At 47.5% G+C, this 17,291-nt stretch overlaps 1 protein-coding gene across 1 annotated transcript in view; it reads left to right on the forward strand.

Moving 5' to 3' along the window:
• The window catches only part of PAPPA2 (pappalysin 2), a 105,337-nt gene that overhangs the window by 39,368 nt on the left and 48,678 nt on the right, over nucleotides 1-17,291 (forward strand). Inside the window, exons 6-13 of the mRNA XM_068141381.1 lie at nucleotides 1,405-1,526; nucleotides 3,063-3,555; nucleotides 4,127-4,255; nucleotides 5,888-5,979; nucleotides 6,239-6,432; nucleotides 7,617-7,754; nucleotides 12,708-12,843; nucleotides 13,078-13,297. Coding sequence (XP_067997482.1) covers nucleotides 1,405-1,526; nucleotides 3,063-3,555; nucleotides 4,127-4,255; nucleotides 5,888-5,979; nucleotides 6,239-6,432; nucleotides 7,617-7,754; nucleotides 12,708-12,843; nucleotides 13,078-13,297 — 1,524 coding nt within the window. The remainder of the gene's footprint in view (nucleotides 1-1,404; nucleotides 1,527-3,062; nucleotides 3,556-4,126; nucleotides 4,256-5,887; nucleotides 5,980-6,238; nucleotides 6,433-7,616; nucleotides 7,755-12,707; nucleotides 12,844-13,077; nucleotides 13,298-17,291) is intronic.

Genomic DNA, 17,291 nt, shown 5'->3' on the forward strand with positions numbered 1-17,291 from the left:
TGCCTCCTTTGGCCATCCCCAGCAGAGCCCTCCAACACAAGACCTGGGTTGCTGTGATGGCCCTGCTGGCACAAGGTCTCTCCTGTGAGCTTTCTGCTGTCAGGGTGCCGGGAGGAGAAGCCAAAGAGCGTTGGGAGGCAATGCCAATTCCTAAACTCCAGAGTGCAATCAGGGAATGAAAAATGAGCTTCATTTAGCACTTATTGTATAAAGTCACTATTTACCAGGAGGAAATGCAGCCTTGTGGTTAAGGCAGGGAGCTTGAACCACAGCAGCTGGGTTTTGTTCCCAGTCCTGTCATGGACTCCTGGTATAACTGACTAGGGGTAACTCAGGAAACTCTTCAAGCCAAACAAATGATGATGAGGAACCAGAGTTGTTTGGCTGGCGAATAGTGTGTGGCCTTGAGCACTGAGTATCTGTCTTCTTCCCAGCACTGGGGAGTCACCAAGACCTGGGTACACCACCAGTTTTCCTGTTCAGCAACCCCTCTTACTAAAACATTTTGCTTTCCACCAGGATTTAGATCTGTGCTTTTATTATGGGACCATAAGCACAGGTTAAAGATCTCTTGAGCTTGTTTTGAAGCTGCTTCACAAAGCTCTCTGGCAATTCAAAGAAAAGTGCTGTCTGAGGGCAGCTGGGACAACCCTAGGATAGTGTTTGCTGCCTTTTCAAAAGCTGCTGCTCTTCATGATGGGCCTTTCACCTGGGGATAACATGACCTGCCTGTCACTTCCCAAGCATGAAAGCCTCTGAGTAGCTAGATGGCTTCAAGTCATCCAAACAAACTGCTTTGGTGAGGAATGGAGCGATTGGGGAGCAGGAAAACACAGATCTAGAAGGCAAGCGCTGGGATTTTGGGTCCATTCCCAGTTCTTGCTCATGACTGTCTCAGAAGCTGGTCCAAGGTAGGAGTCCTGCACTCTCTGAGAAGAGCTGGTCAAGGGGAAGGGGCTGAGGTTGGCTGTTTAAGTGCCTTTTTTCTTTCCTGAAGAGCACAGGGGGACTCCCTTTAATGGACATTATTGTGACCATTTTGTATTCCAGTAGTGATGGACTACTCAAACCTGCTTTGGGTTGAACAGAGATAGTCTGAAATGCATCCATTCAACTGCAGAAGCATTGCCCTGGGGACTGTGGCATCTGTCAGCTCCACTGCATGGGTAGGAAACAGGTGATTCAGTGGCTCATCCAAGACTGACCACAGAGCATGCAGAAGAAGAGATGGGGTTAAACCCAGCATGTCCCACCTTTTTCTTCTGCCCAAGAAGGATGATATTGCCCAGGGACTTCCTGAGAGCTTAGCTTTGCTTTTCCAGCTTTCCATCTGATCCTGCCTGGCCAGTGGAAGATTAATTGGTTGTGATTAGACATGTCAATGCCTTTGTCTTCTGTCTGCAGGGAGCAAGACATGCTCTGTGACAACTGCGCAGAGGATGGCACCTTTCATCAGTATGTGCATGAAGCCTCTTCTCCTCGGGTCTGTGATTCCTCTGGCTACTGGACCCCAGAAGAAGCAGAAGGTATGTGTCTCCTCTCCACCCCCACCTGGGAATTTCCTAGAGAGAGAAGAGATCCTGTAGAGAAAAGAAAAAAGAAGCCTTTTCACTTTCATAGAGTGAAACATCTTCTCTTTGGGGAGGCTCTTTAGTGCAGCAAAGACTTCTAGGAGCCCAGGAGATTCCTGATAACTGCCAGCTGGCTTTGGACAAACAATCTGGCACCCAGCTATCAATCCAAACAATTTCCCAATAAGGTGTTAATGAGAGCTACTGGTCAAAGGGGAGGGGCATTTCATTCCAATGTGTCTTAGAACATAGATCTTGGGACCTCATCCAAAACCTCAGAGGTATCCACAGGCTTTGGTTCAGCCTTCTCCAAAAGGAGGAGGAGGAGCATCTTCCTCAGCTCCCCTAAGTCTGTACCAACCCCTTGGCAACCTGGGTTGGATGCAACTCTTGGCTGACAAGGTGAAGAGCAGGGTGTCAAAACTTCTTGTGCTGAGACTCAGATGTGGGTTTAGAGACCCACCTTGTGGGCATGGTGATGACTTTCAGGGTCATACAACTACCATAGGAGCTGTTGGACTTTGTGTACTGTCTCACCATTTCCAAGGGCAAAGCAGAGGAGGCAGGAGACCAGGTGAAATGATCTTGTAGTGCCCATGCAGCTGTTGGACCATGTAGAGCCAGAGGATCTGTTAGTTCTGTGAAAAGAAGACAGCTTTCCTAGTTTTCAGAAGACTGATGTTAAATGGATGCAGGATTTGAGCTGGTATTAGTCCTTCAGAGACACTTGCAGGCTGATGAAGACAAGAGTACTTCTACTGCAGGATGATGAAATCCAGTGATGCTTTCTGAGATGGAAAGCCCAACACCACATTTCTCTTGCTGAGTGCTAAGCTACTGTCAGGGGAGGCTGGCTGGGTGTCTGAGGTCAGCCTGGGCACCATCCTGGAGGTCCTAGAGGAAGAAGAGCCTTCCAAAGCTGCTTCTGTTGCTTGCTTAGGACCTGATCCCTTCCACCCTGTGACCTATTCCATCATGTGGCTGTGAAAGGCTTTGGGCTCTGCTCTGCTTAGCTTATGCCCAGACCCCCAGGGCCCAGTTTTAAGAAATAAAAGCTCAAATTCAGCTGTTATCCAGTTTCAGAGGAAACAGACTCATTGTTCAGGTGCCTTTCACAACTCTTCTGTGCACTTGATACTACAGAACAAGCTTCATGTCCCTGAGCTGTGTCCAGGCTGTCTCTAGAGTTTGGCACTGAGATCAGCTGCAGCATGGGTACCATGGTCCCTGCTTCAGAAGGCTGTGAATCACCAGACCTGCTAAGACTTGTGCTTGTCTGCATACTCAGGAGCTTGGAGGCTAGTGGCCCTTATTGCTAAGATGTTAGGGCAGATGCCACCACCTCTGGGCACATGCTTGTGGTGTGTGTGCAGTTATAGCATGGAGACACATAAACACAGGGTACAGCAGGGAGGATTGCCCCTCTGGGTCACTTGTGAGGTGAAATGTCCCTTGTCTCTCATCAGCCTTTTCCTCATTCCTCCCTCCCAGGACCTCCAGATGTAGATCAGCCCTGTGAGCCCAGCCTGCAGGCCTGGAGTCCAGAGCTCCACCTGTATCATACGAACATGACAGTGCCATGTCCTCAGCCAGATGGTTGCATCCTGGAGCTGCGCTTCCTGCACCCTGTCTACCCTGATTCCCTCACCCTCTGGACCACGTACCTCTCCACGGGCTCTCCCAAGGCATTGTCTGACATTGAAATCCTGACAGAGCAGGGGGAGTCCATCCATCTGGGCCCCCTGGACACCTTCTGTGATGTCCCCTTTACCGTGAAGCTCAACATCCCTAAAAAGGTGTCCGGAGTCAAAATCTACACCTTTGATGAGAGGATGGAGATAGACACAGCTCTGCTGACCTCCATGCCCCACAGCTCGCTCTGCTCCACCTGCAAGCTGATCCAGTATCGAGTGCTCCGTGATCCCCCGTTTGCCAATGGCTCTCCTGCCACCCTGGCACAGAGGCATCGCCAGTTTGTTGACACGTGAGTGATGAGGCTGCTCTGCCACAGCCCGAGTGGGGGGTTGGGAGAGTTTGGATGATCTCCTCTGGTTCTGCCTTTGACTTCCTGGTTGGTTTTGCTCATGTTTTAGTATCCTGTTATTGTTCCCTCGTCTGTCCCACTCCTCCCCTGGGAACTGCCTCATTCAATGCCATGAGCAGATTCCTTATTGGGTGTTGAGGAAGCCTGTTAGAGACCCACCATAACAGCTTGAGCCTTGCCCATGAGCCCAGGCTAACCAGGAGGAGTTTATTAAACCCGGAAACATTTTGTCCTCATCAACACAAGCACTAAAATGATTGTTAGAGTTAATGTCATATGTCCCCAGCTCAGACCCCAGGGAAACAAGCAGCAGGTCCCTCTGCATTGGCCTGGCAGAGACCCTCTTCCCACAGTCTTTGCTTCTGGCAGTTCAGAGTATGAAGACACATGTCCAGCCGAGATACTGCATGGGCACACACACGTGATTCCTATAGCTGTGCTGAGCAAATCTGTTGCAGATGTATGGGTTGTTCCCTCCTGCTTGCTCTTCAAGTCCTCTCTCTCCCTGCAGGGAAGTTGTGCCTGGGCAGGTGTACCACTACCAGGTGCAGGCAGTCTCTGGGACCACCGCAGGAGAAGCCTCCCCACCGCTTGTCCATGCCCACGGAGCACCCTACTGTGGGGATGGAAAGGTGACCATGTAAGTTGAGACAAGATTTCAGCTGAGGTTCCTTAAGCTATCAGGTCATCCTGCCCCAAAGGGAAGTGCTGGCCTAGCTCTTCATCCATGGGTACTTGACTGAAGATGTACTGATTTGTAGAATGGCAGGGTTTGGAAGGGACCTCTGGAGATCATCTGCTTCAACCCTCCTGCCAAAAAGCAGGGCCATCCAGAGCAGGTTGCCCAGAATCATGTCCAGGCAGATTTTGAATCTCTCCAGATCAGGCTGGGCAGCCACTCTCAAAACAAAGAAATATTTCCTCATGTCAGATGGAACTTCCTGTCTTTAGCTTGTGTATGTTGCCCTATGCCCTGTCACTGGGCACCACTGAAAAGAGTCTGGCCCTATCCTTTTGACCCCAGAACTGGACACAATACTCCAGATGTGGCCTCACTAGGGCAGAGTGGAGGGGGACAAGAACCTCCTTTGACCTGCTGGCCACAGTCTTCTTGCTTCAGGTGTTACACGAATGTTGCAGTCTGGTCATGCCTTCTCCCATATGCTGCATTTTCAATCTTTTTATCCCCCTGAGAACACAGGGCATTTTCTCTCCTCTACCTGACTCCACACATGGATTTATTTTTTTTTCTCCTCCTTGCTTCTGTGGAAATGGAACCAAGAAATGGGGTCCTCACTCATGATTGGGCAGGATCACATCTTTATTGATGATCTGAATGGGGGCATTGAGTCCATCATCAGTAAATTTGTGGATGACACCAAGCTGGGGGCAGGAGTTGATCTGCTGGAGGGTAGAGAGGCTCTGCAGAGGGACCTCGACAGGCTGGACAGATGGGCAGAATCCAAGGGCATGAGATTTAATGCATCCAAGTGCTGGGTTCTGCACATTGGCCACAACAACCCCATGCAGAGCTACAGGCTGGGGTCAGAGTGGCTGGAGAGCAGCCAGGCAGAGAGGGACCTGGGGGTACTGGTTGATGGCAGGCTGAACACGAGCCTGCAGTGTGCCCAGGCAGCCAAGAGGGCTAATGGCATCCTGGCCTGCATCTGGAACAGTGTGGCCAGCAGGAGCAGGGAGGGCATTGTGCCCCTGTACACTGCGCTGGTTAGGCCACACCTCGAGTACTGTGTCCAGTTCTGGGCCCCTCAGTTTAGGAAGGATGTTGACTTGCTGGAACGAGTCCAGAGAAGGGCAACAAAGCTGGAACACAAGCCCTATGAGGAGAGACTGAGGGAGCTGGGGTTGCTTAGCCTCAAGAAGAGGAGACCCAGGGGTGACCTTATTGCTCTCTACAACTACCTGAAGGTAGGTTGTAGACAGGCAGAGTTTGGTCTCTTCTCCCAGGCAACCAGCACAAGAGGACACAGTCTCAGGCTGCACCAGGGGAGGTTCAGGCTGGAGGTTAGGAGGAAGTTCTACACAGAGAGAGTGATTGCCCATTAGAATGGGCTGCCCAGGGAGGTGGTGGAGTCACCATCACTGGAGGTGTTCAGGAGGAGACTTGACAGGGTGCCTGGTTGCATGGGTTAGTTGATTAGGTGGTGTTGGATGATAGGTTGGGCGTGATGATCTTGAAGGTCTCTTCCAACCTGGTTTATTCTATTGTAATGCATGAGAGTGGTGCTAACACATCTGGCTGTTCTCCTTTTAGGAGCCTGGAGGAAGAATGTGATGATGGGGACCTGCTGGATGGAGATGGCTGTTCCAGGAAGTGTAAAAAGGAAAAAGGCTTCAACTGTGTTGGTGAGTCTAAAAGGACTGAGACATCCTTTTGAGGCAGAAGTCAAAATTGCACGTTAGTCACAGTGCTTCTCAGAGCAGGGGCTGGTGCACTTCATCACAACAAAAGGTGGATCTGTGCAGCTGGAGGGATCTGTGCAGCTGGTCAAGCATTGTGGTGGGAAACTCCAGGGCTAAAGGGTCAGCAGGCCACCTGGGACAGGGGGAGACATATGTGCTTGGAGTACAGTTTGTGAATGGGTCATTGCTGGTCTCCTTGCAGGGGAGCCAAGCCTGTGCTACGTGCATGACGGGGATGGGGTGTGTGAGCCATTTGAGAAGACAAGCAGTGTCCTGGACTGTGGTCCCTACACACCTGATGGATATGTGGATCTGTGGGCAGCGAAAGCCTACGCCTCCCATCAGGATGCAAAGTTCTGCCCTGCTTCCTTGGTCACTGGAGAGCCTGTTGTGAAGGTGAGTGAAGGCATGGACAAAACCAAAACTTTTTCTAGCAAAGCCTGTGCAGTAAAGCTGTTGAGGTCACTGCTGCAAAAGTGTACTGATGCCAATCAAAAAATCTTCAAAGCAGCTCTGTGAGTGTTCATTGATTACTACAGTCCCATGCAGGAAGCCAGTAAAAGACCTGGGCATTTCTCACACCCCTGTTTCAGTAGTCCTTAAGCCCAGAAAGTGCAGTGCATGGAGAGGTATTTCATCAAGGCAGGGAGCACCTTCCCTGACCATGCAGTTGTCTAACCAGTGACCATCTCTGTCCCACCAGCTAAATGCACACAGCTTGGAGCATGTGAGTCATCCCAGTGTGCATCTAGAACAATCCCATAAGTTTAATATCATATAAGGTCAGGGCCTGAAAGGATAAAATCACATGTACACCAGCATCTGTGCTGCTCTCAAACTCTCTGATCTCTAGCCAAGGAAAAATCGATGGGAGAATTCCCATCTTTCATATGGGCTTTGGAGCAGAGCCTGGAGGTCTAGGAGGGGATTTCGCCTGATCGAAGTTAACGTGGTGTTCTCTCCTAGCAAGCTGAAGGGCAATAAATGTGTGAAAAGGTCACATTTAGCCCTTTATGCAAACATTTCTATTCACCTGATACAGGCAACTGTGTTGTTGAGACCTACAGCATGATCAGGTTGCCCAAATGTGCCCGGTACATGTCTAAGGAGATGCCTTGGACTTGGTGTCTGCGCTGCTAGAATGACACGCGCGTATTTCCCAGGCTTTGTCTGCCAGGTCTCTGGGGATGTCTGGGATGCCATAGGGCACTGAATGGGACAGCAAACTGGTAGTGAGGCAAATGAGTCACAGCTTCAGATCTCAGCCCAGCCAAAATCAGGAGGCTGTGGTCTTCCCTGCCATCTTACAGCTTGGCTCCTTATTGCTTGCTCAGTCCCATAGACACCATGGGGTGTTCAAGCAGCATATTTATATCACCTCAACATGGCAAAGGCCTTGTGCACGTTCGGGTGGTGAAGTGTCACTCCTGCTTATGAACCCACATACTAATTGTCTTCATGCCAGGAACCAGCTTGGGGTCCTTCTCAAGGTTTGAGTCTTCCTTGGAGTTTTACAAGTGCTGTTTCTTTCTCTTGCTTTCCTTTCTTCTTGCTGGGTTGAAATGAATCTCTCCTTTCAGGTGTGTAAATCCCACCTTCAAAACGTGCCAAAGGACCTTTCCCTGGCTGCTTGGTTCCCCTGTGCTCCCAATCAAGACACTGCTCAGGATCCAGATGAGCAGAAGATGCCCTTGAACAATGAGGAAATTTGGCTCAAGGTAAGTGAGGATGTGTGGTCAGTATTTGTTTGTCTTTGTCCCTTCACTTGAGTGACAAAGACTCATCCTCTGTCCTGTAGCAGCCACAACGGTCTTAAAGCTGTTCAGACAGCACTTCATATCCTACTGAACTCTTTGCAAACCCTAAATGCTTGTGGCTGTGTCTTATGTAGTTGCCCCATTCCCACTGTGAGCAGCAAACCCATCCTGGGGCAGACTGCCAGGAGAAGGGCTGTGCCCAAAACCAGAAGCCCACAGAAATGTGTTGAGGCTGACAAACAACTTGCTCCCAACTGTTCCCTGCAGCCAAACTGTGCCGTTACACCCACAAAGGGTGGGCACAATCTGTGATTCAAGTTCTTTGCTCCCCATGGCTGTGTAGAGCAACAGAGGGTAGCTGGAAATGCTCTGCTATCCTGTAGGGTCCTGAGTACCACAGGTACAGAGCTTCCTGAGCCCACAGCAATCAATGGTGGCATGCATGTTGTCCTGCCTCACAGTGACTCCAGACCAAGGGAGGCACTTCTGTGCCCAAGGTGCTGGTCCTGGAGCCCACAGGAAACTCGGGGATTGCCTTCACTGCTGGCAGCTGCCTTTGGGAGGACACCTGGAGGGTCAAACCTCTCTGTCCCAGCAGGCAGAAGAGAGCTGGGAGTTAGGCAAATGTGATTTTTACAGCATGGATTTTTCTGACCACAGACACAGCTTAGAGGTTTCGTGGCTGTTGCCTGGTGTTACTGGAAAGCTGGTCTCTGGTGTGCTGCTTCCTCTGCAGTCTGAGGGGCACCTTGCCCTGCTTTCCTCCAGGCTGTCTGGAGACAACCTCTTCCCAAGATGTTTTGACGACAGTTTGACAATTCACCAAGTCATTGACTCAGGTCAATAAACATCTCTATTGCCTCTGAGGTCCTCTGTCTGGGGAAAAAAAAACCAACAACTTTTTAACTGCATTTTTTTTGTCTCTTCTTCCTTCCCCCCCCCCCCCCCCCCGCCCCCCCCTTTTCCCTGTCAGTGTGCTTGCAACCTACTTTCCATCTTCGCTTTGGCCATGACAAATGTGCCTCCTTTCTTCCTTCGCTAGTGACAAAGCAGCAACCTCCCCCTCCTGCCCTACCTAGATGAAAGCTTGCTTTCCATTTCTCACCAGGGGTTAAAGCGTGTTCCAGTTTTATGGGAGCTTGTGGTCAGTTCTCTTCCTCCGTGGATGTTTATATTAAAGACTTTCATTACTGCTGCTCCATGCTCTCTCTAGGAGTGCTATTATTTTCCGCCCATAAAATTATTTATGGAGTAGTAATAAATATGCCCTTTTTTCTTCCTTCCCCCCATTCCTCCCTTCTTCTTCTTGTTTTTTATTCTCTCTCTTTTTTTTTTTTCCCTTAATAAAGTTTGCCTGATTGGTACCATATTGGGTCAGGAAGAACAGCTTCTTGTTGACAATGTGCTGAGCACACCAGCCAGCCCAGACAGGAGCGATGACGCTCATGCGCGTGCCATGACCCCACGTGTGCGTGGGGGTTTTGTGGCCACCAAATCCCATGGCCACGTTAAAGCTGTTGCACCTGTGTCACCCAGGTTAAAGCCCCACTACAGAACTCATGGGATGGGGGGAATTGCTTCCTACAAGTGTTTTCTCAAGAGGTAGCACCAAGGAGCAAAGGGGAAAGCCTTATGAGGAGAGGCTGAGGGAGCTGGGATTGTTTAGCCTGGAGAAGAGGAGGCTCAGGGGTGACCTCATTGCCCTCTACAACTACCTGAAGGGTGGTTGTAGCCAGGAAGGGGTTGGTCTCTTCTCCCAGGCAACCAGCACCAGAACAAGAGGACACAGTCTCAAGCTGCACCAGGGGAGGTTTAGACTCGAGGTGAGGAGAAAGTTCTCCACCAAGCGAGTCATTCGTCATTGGAATGTGCTGCCCAGGGAGGTGGTGGAGTCACCGTCCCTGGAGGTGTTCAAGAGGAGATTGGACGTGGCACTTGGTGCCATGGTCTAGTCATGGGGTCTGTGTTGATAGGTTGGACTCGATGATCCTCGAGGTCTCTTCCAACCTTAGTTATACTGTGATACTGTGAAAGGCTGGATAATGTTGTGCATGGGCTGGGGGAAGAGGTGTGTGAGTCTGTGCCACCAAGTGAAGTGTCTACCGTGCACATTGGGTCCATCTGTAGAAGACATTGAGTTGCTGGAGCCTGTCCAGAGAGGAGCAACAACCTAGTGAAGGTTCTGGAGAAGAGGTCTTACGAGGAGCAGCTGAGATGACTGGGATTGATTAGTCTGGAGAAAAAGAGGCTGAGGGGAGACCTCATTGCTCTCTACAACTTCCTGAGAGGATGTTGGTATCAGGTGTGGGTTGGTGTCTTCTCCCTAGTAACAAGCAGTAGGATGAAATGAAATGCCCTCAAATTGCAGCAGGGGAGGTTTAGGTTGGACATTCTGAAAAATTTCTTCCCAGCAAGGGTTCTCAGGCATTGGAACAGGCTGCCCAGGGAGGTGGTGAAGTCACCATCCCTGGAGGTGTTCCAGAAATGTGTGGACATGGCACTTTTGGACATAGATTAATGGCCATGGTGGTCTCAGGTTGACGGTTGGACTGGATGATCTTAGAGGTCTTTTTCAACCCTAATGCTTGTGACTGGCAAATCTCCTGCCATGCTTTGTTCTCAGTTTCCAACACATCCGACACATGATGAAAAAAGAAGTCAAAATGACTTGTAAGCAAGGCAGGATGTGTGACATGCAGGAAATGAAATGGGAAGGGGGAGAGGGAAGGAGAAAAATGAAGAAGGTAGCCTGCTGTGGCCAAACGTGTTATGGCCAAGTAAAAAAGAATTTTTTTAGTCAAGTCATCTGCTGTTGGTCCAACTTGTGGCCAGTGTCCTTCACATCCAAGCAGATGCCCTATAGGAAAGAAAAGATTGAACCCTTCACCTTGAGCTGTGTAGTCCTCACCTGCATTCTCCAACCATTTCTTCACTCCTGATCAGTCACCCTTGGAGGAGTGGGAACTAGGTGGCTTCTTGGGGCTTCCCAGTTGCAGCTCTGTCCTGGGAGGCTCCTCAGAGCAGGCTGTGAGGACTGCTAACTCTTCTTCATCTTTCTTTTCTTCCTGCTTTGCTTTCTTGTTTCTTTTCCTTTCTCCTCCTACTTTTCTCACCAAGGGACACGGTGGGAATGTACCAAACAAATCTTTGAGTGTTGTGGTCCACACCTTGCAGCCAGATGAGTCCTACATGAGGGCAGGCCCTGGCCAAGAGAGCCTGTAGGCAGAGGTGGAGACTTGCTCATGATGTGTTTGCTGCTGAACACCTCCCTGCAAAGTGGGAACCCTGGGCTGAAGCCCAAGGTCTTCTGCTCCTGTGTGAGCAAAGTGTGATGTGGCACGAAGCACCTTGAGGCTAGGCTGCCATCACAAATCGAGTGGTTGTCCCCTTCTCTCACAGTCTGCTCCCTGGGCTGTGCCCAGCCAGCTGGGACTTGTCCTCCTCCAAAATACACCTTTGGCTTCAATTTCTGCGTTCCCTTCATGCTGGTGTTCAACAAAAACACTCCACAGGGTGGATCTTGGTCAAAACAAATCTTGGCACTGGGTGGGGGGCACCAGGGTGGGGGAGAAAAACATTTCTATCTTCTTACTTCCAAAGAACATCTGTCCTGCCATGACTGATGCCACAGGTTTCCCAACTGCCTCTTTTAGCCTTGGGGGCTGTAGACAAGTGGGGAGCTGTCAGCTCTCCTAGCAGACAGGACTTCTTCCCACAGGTATTTTCATGTGTTGGCTGATGGACAGTTTGCAGTCACTCTGGGTACTGGGGTTGTTATTTTGTTGGGTTTTAATGAATATATTTTGGTGGCAGAGCTGCTAGCTGTGCTCTCTGGGTGCCTCACTTGCCCCAGTCATCACCAGATGAGATGGGAGTCAGAGCCTGGTTCTCTCTGGAAGTCAAAAGGACAAAAAAGGTGTTATTCAGGTCTCAGCCAGGTGTTGCTCAGTTTTAAGAGCTTAAAATGTGGAAGCTGGGAAGATGCCATAAATGTATAGCAAGGCAGGACTGCCACACTTTGGAAAGATTAGTGAGAAGGAGAAAGGGAATTTGAGGGGCATTGGTCAATTGCTGGCTAAAGATGAACTAGCAGTGTGTCCAGGTGGCCAAGAGGACCAGTGGCATCATAGTCTGTATCAGGAATAGTTTGTCCAGCAGGATGAGGGCAGTGATTGCCCTTCTGTGCGGGGCACTGGTGAGGCCTCATCTTGAATACTGGGTTCAGTTTTGGGCCTGTCACTGCAAGAAGAACATTGAGATGCTAGAGTGTGTCCAGATGAAGGGCTGCAAAGTTGGTGAAGGGTCTAGAGCATAAATCTTGTGAGGAGCAGCTCATGAAACTGGGGTTGTTTAGTCCTGAGAAGAGGAGACTGAAGGGAGACCTTCTCACTCTCTACAACTCACTGGAAGGAGGTTGGGGCCAGGTGTGGTTTGCTCTCCCAAGTGACAAGCGATAGGATGAGAAAATATATCCTCAAGTTGCACCAGGTTTAGGTTGGACGTAAGGAACTATTTCTAGCCTGAAAGGGTTGCCAAGCCCTGGAAGAGGTTGCCCAGGGCAGTAATGAAGTCCCCATCCCTGGAGGGATTTAAAAGCTGTCTAGATATGGTGCTGAGGGACATGGTTTAGTGGTGACCTGGCAGTTTTGGATTTGGACTTGATGATCTTAAAAGTCTGTTCCAGCCATAACAGTTGTATGATTAGGAAGGAAAGGACTGTGTTCCTATGCCTTTCCTTGACTCCTGTCTCTTCCCACCCATTTGCTGCCCTGCACATCTACAGTCCCTGCTCACCTAATCCCACCTCTGTTCTCTCTCCATGCTCCCTTCTTCTCTTCCCTCTTGCTTATATGGACTCAGAAGAGTTCTATTTTGTATCTATGCTCTAAGGGTCTCTTTTGTTCTTCTGTCTAGGTGTGCTTTGAGAAACCTGCAGTGCCTACCTCCCTCCTGATCTTCCTGGCCTCTGATGGCACTGCCCCAAGCAGCCAGCACAAGCCAAGGGTCACTGTCCAGCTGAGTGATGTGGATGGGCTGAACCATTCTTTGGGTGAGCATCCTATGGGCTGTGGCACCAGTCTGTGCTATGCCAGCAGGAACACTTCACTATTGCTGACATCTCTCTTTGATCTTGGTGCTGCTATCCTCTATCCTCTCTTGCAGCATCTTCTGCTCCCACATGCATCTAATCAAACCAGCTTGGGAAGCCAAAGCTATAAATCAAAAGTTATGAAAAGAGTCCTGCAGGTGAGTTAGTGACTTCTGTCTTTGCCCCATCTCACAGGGATGTATGAGCTCTCATGCCAGCACAACCCCCTTGTCATCCATGTGACCCCTGGCCAGGAGGACTCATCCTATTGGGCTGCTTCGGTGCTGCTCAACTTCTCCTCCCCACTTGTGGGCATTGCAGCCGTGGCATTGCGGACCTCAGCTCGCTCTGGCTTCTCTGACCGCACCACCTGCCTCCTGCAACACCAGGAGGGACACGGCCATCAGCACTACAGGTATGGTCTCCTCAGGGCACTTCAACAGGCATGCAGAGGCCCTCTTGCCTTTCTGCTTCAGTTGTGGAGGTTTTATCTACTCATTAAGAGTTTTATGACTGTTCTCAGGCGGCTTTTGAGGTGGTGTTGGAAAATCCACTGTAATGAGTCTTGATTTGTTTATCTCCGTGAGGGAGGAGGCAGGAAAACAGATTTTAGCAGGGCCTGTTGTAACAGGACAATGGGTGATGGGTTTAAATTAAAAGAGGGAGATTTAGACTGGATTGAAGGAAGAAATCTTTGACACTGAAGGTGCTGAGACACTGGCCCAGATTGCCCAGAGAGGTGGTAGATTCCCTATCCCTGGAACCATTCCAGGTCAGGTTAAATGAGGGTCTGACCAACCTGTTCTAGTTGGAGATGTTCCTGGTGACTGCAGGGGGCTGGACTAGGTGATCTTTCAAGGTTTCTTCCAACCCAAATGATCGTGAGTCCATGACTTTGTGCAAAACCATATTAAAGGGCTCTTCCCTCGTGGGAAGATAGCTGAGGAGCTATCACTGAGGGTTACTGCTAAAGCTGAAATGTTGGCTTCTTTAACACATGCTTTACAAGCTTCATCTCCATCCATTCTAGTCTTTCTCACCCTGCAGGAGGTGGGGATGAAGCTCTCCTCCTCATCCTCTGCTCTGTGTTGTTTCCCAATAAATCCCAGGCTCTTCAAGTCTGATGCTGCCCCTGTTGTTACAGCAATATCAACAACAGCAGCAATGAGGCTTTAATTTATTGCTGTCCACACTTGCAGCCCCCTGTTTGTCTTCATCAAGCAGCAAATGAGAGGTAGCATTTGCAGAACAGGCACTGCTCTGTGAGCAGGTCCTCTGGCAAAGGGACAGGGAAGGACTGTCATCCAAAATAGACTAAATAAACAAAGCTGAGTGTGCCAAGCAGGGGCACCGACCCAAGGATGGTGCTCAGCTCAGTCCTAGAGGGGCTGATGACAGCCAGACCTGCCAAGCTTGGCTTTGCTTTTGGATCCAAGGCTCCCTGTAGTTACAAACATTCCTGATCCAGGGCTCTGGTTCAGCCAGTTACTCAAAGCTCACCACTGGGGAACACTGATTTTTTGGTTCCAAGGTTTGCTAGACCTGTGGAGACCTTAAGAGTGAAAGGCTTTGGCTAGGGTCAGCACATCACTGCTGCTGTCATTTGTCTTCTGTTTCATGGCCCTGGATGGACAAACACCCCTGACTATGAATGAGTGTGCGTGTGTTTGCCTAAAAGCTTGTGGGATCGTGGTACAGTTGATTTATGTAGAGCTCTGGAAGCCATGGAGATCTTCCACTTGCTCTATACTCTTCTGGTTTTTTTCTTCTTCTTTTTTTTTTTTCCTTTTTTTCCTCCTTCTTCTAAGTGCATGTGTGATTTATACAGGAACATAAATCTTAGCCAGTCAGCATATAAATATTATTCTCAGCCTTACATTAAAGGATCAACATCCACGTGAAATGCAGTTGGTTTCCCCCTGGTAGCAGAACAGCTATGTACACACAGGCTTCTAAAGCCCCAGCCAACTGATGTGGTTTTTCAATTACAGTTTCTCATCCTTTAAAATAATTTTGTGCTCCTGTTGCTCGAGAGCTTTCCCCTCAGAGGTAACTGCAAGGAGGAATAGATAATCTGGTTGCAGCTGAGCCTTGCCTATGGATGGGGAGAATTACAGAATCACAGAATGGTGGGGGATTGGAAGGAACCTCTGGAGATGTGGAATCCAGTGCCCCTGCTAGAGCAGGTTCACCCAGAGCAGGTTGCTCAGGGTTGCAATGTCCAGGTGGGTTTGGAATCTCTCCAGAGGAGGAGACTCCACCACCTCCCTGGGCAGCCTTTTCCAATGCCTGACCATTCTTTCAGTGAAGACATTTTTGTTAATATCCAACCTAAACCTTCCTTGGCACAATTTCAGGCCATTTCAGGGTAGGGAATGTAATTTATAGTATTGCTTTTCAGGACAAAAGGCTTGCAGCTTTAGAGGTAGGTGAGGCTCACAGCCTCTAGCAGCCTCGCTGATAAGAAAGGATCTGCCTCTGTTCAGTCAGAGAATATCCAAGCATCCTTCCTTTTTTCTATTTTGAACTCTATTTCATCTCCCAAACTACTGTACACCAGTATTTTTATTTTTAAGGGTCAATAATCCATTTCATATGAGGCAGGCAAAGCCTGGAGGGTGGAAAAAAAAAATCCCTTTGGAAAACCCCAGGAATATAACATCATCAGAAGTTTAGAGACATTCAGCTGTAAAAGAGCACAGAAGACCAGGTTCTTCCTCTGAAGAACTGACCATTTGCACGCACCCAGCCTCGTTCACGCACGGTACGTGCATGTACTTTCCCAAAATAACCCTAGAAAAGGACAGTAACAAAAGCAACAAAGCAATGAGGTTTCCTGACTCCATTCTAGAAAGGCTCATTGCCAAAATAATAAATATGTGACAGCTTGGTATTTCTGTAGCATCTTTACATCTTCAAGGGTCTCAGAGTGCTTTGCAGGCTGGGGGAAAATGGAGATCATGGTTTTTGCTGATGAAATGCAGCCATCTCCAGGACAGGATACAGCAGGCATTTGATGCTGGAAAGGTGGACTCACCTGAGGCACTGAAGGCTGGAAGAGCACTTGCAGATCAAACCAACATAGTGCCTCTCCCTCACACCCTACTACCAGCACCAAGAACCCTCTCTCTGCCAGCAGCTCAGAGCTGCTCTTTTCTTTCTGTGCTGATCACAATCTATGGTCAGCAGGTGGAGGGAATGCATTTTGTCCCTCTGCTCTGCCTTGCTTGGGATCCCACTTGCTATGCTGGGTCCAGATCTGGTGTCCTCACCACAAGAAGGATGTGGACTTGTTGGAATGGGACCAGAGGAAGCCATAACAATGATCAAGCAGTTGGAGGTCAAGGAGAAATTGGACCTTTAGTGAGTTTCCACCCAGGAAAAATGAACTCATCAACTTCCATCCATGTTTTATTTTTATCTTTTAAATTTTTTTAGTCTTTATTTTTTTTATCTTTATTCTTATTTTTTATCTTTATTTTTTAGCTATTTTTAAATCTTTTTATCTTGTTTTTTTTATCTTGATTTTTATCTTGATTTTTTAATTTTTATCTTTATTTTAATCTATTTTTTATCTTTTTTATCTTTATTTATTATCTTGATTTTTTTACCTTTATTTTTACTTTTTACTTTTATTTTTTTACCTTTAATTTTTTTTACCTTTAATTTTTTTTACCTTTAATTTTTTTTTACCTTTAATTTTTTTTACCTTTAATTTTTTTTACCTTTAATTTTTTTTTACCTTTAATTTTTTTTTACCTTTAATTTTTTTTACCTTTAATTTTTTTTACCTTTAATTTTCTTTTTACCTTTAATTTTTTTTACCTTTAATTTTCTTTTTACCTTTAATTTTCTTTTTACCTTTAATTTTCTTTTTACCTGTAATTTTCTTTTTACCTGTAATTTTCTTTTTACCTTTAATTTTTTTTGCCTTTAATTTTTTTTTACCTTTAATTTTTTTAACCTTTAATTTCTTTTTACCTTTAATTTTTTTTACCTTTAATTTTTTTTACCTTTAATTTTTTTACCTTTAATTTTTTTACCTTTAATTTTTTTACCTTTAATTTTTTTTACCTTTAATTTTTTTTACCTTTAATTTTTTTTACCTTTAATTTTTTTTACCTTTTAATTTTTTTTACCTTTAATGTTTTTTTACCTTTAATGTTTTTTTACCTTTGATTTTTTTTTTAACCTTTACCTTTTTTTTTTTTACCTTTTACCTTTTTTTTTTTAACCTTTAATTTTACTTGGATTTTAATTTAATTTTATTATTTTATTTTAAAACTGAGCTTTTTGTTTTCCTGGATACAGGCTACACTCTGACCCAGGAGAGCTTTTTCATGTCATCCATTATGCTTAATTTTTTTATTTATTTTCAATGTGTTTTATTTGATGCTAGCAGGTGCTGG

Source organism: Melanerpes formicivorus, unplaced genomic scaffold (genome assembly GCF_026170545.1).
Source record: "Melanerpes formicivorus ecotype bairdi unplaced genomic scaffold, bMelFor1.0.p_v2 SCAF_7, whole genome shotgun sequence".
Lineage (NCBI taxonomy): Eukaryota > Metazoa > Chordata > Aves > Piciformes > Picidae > Melanerpes > Melanerpes formicivorus.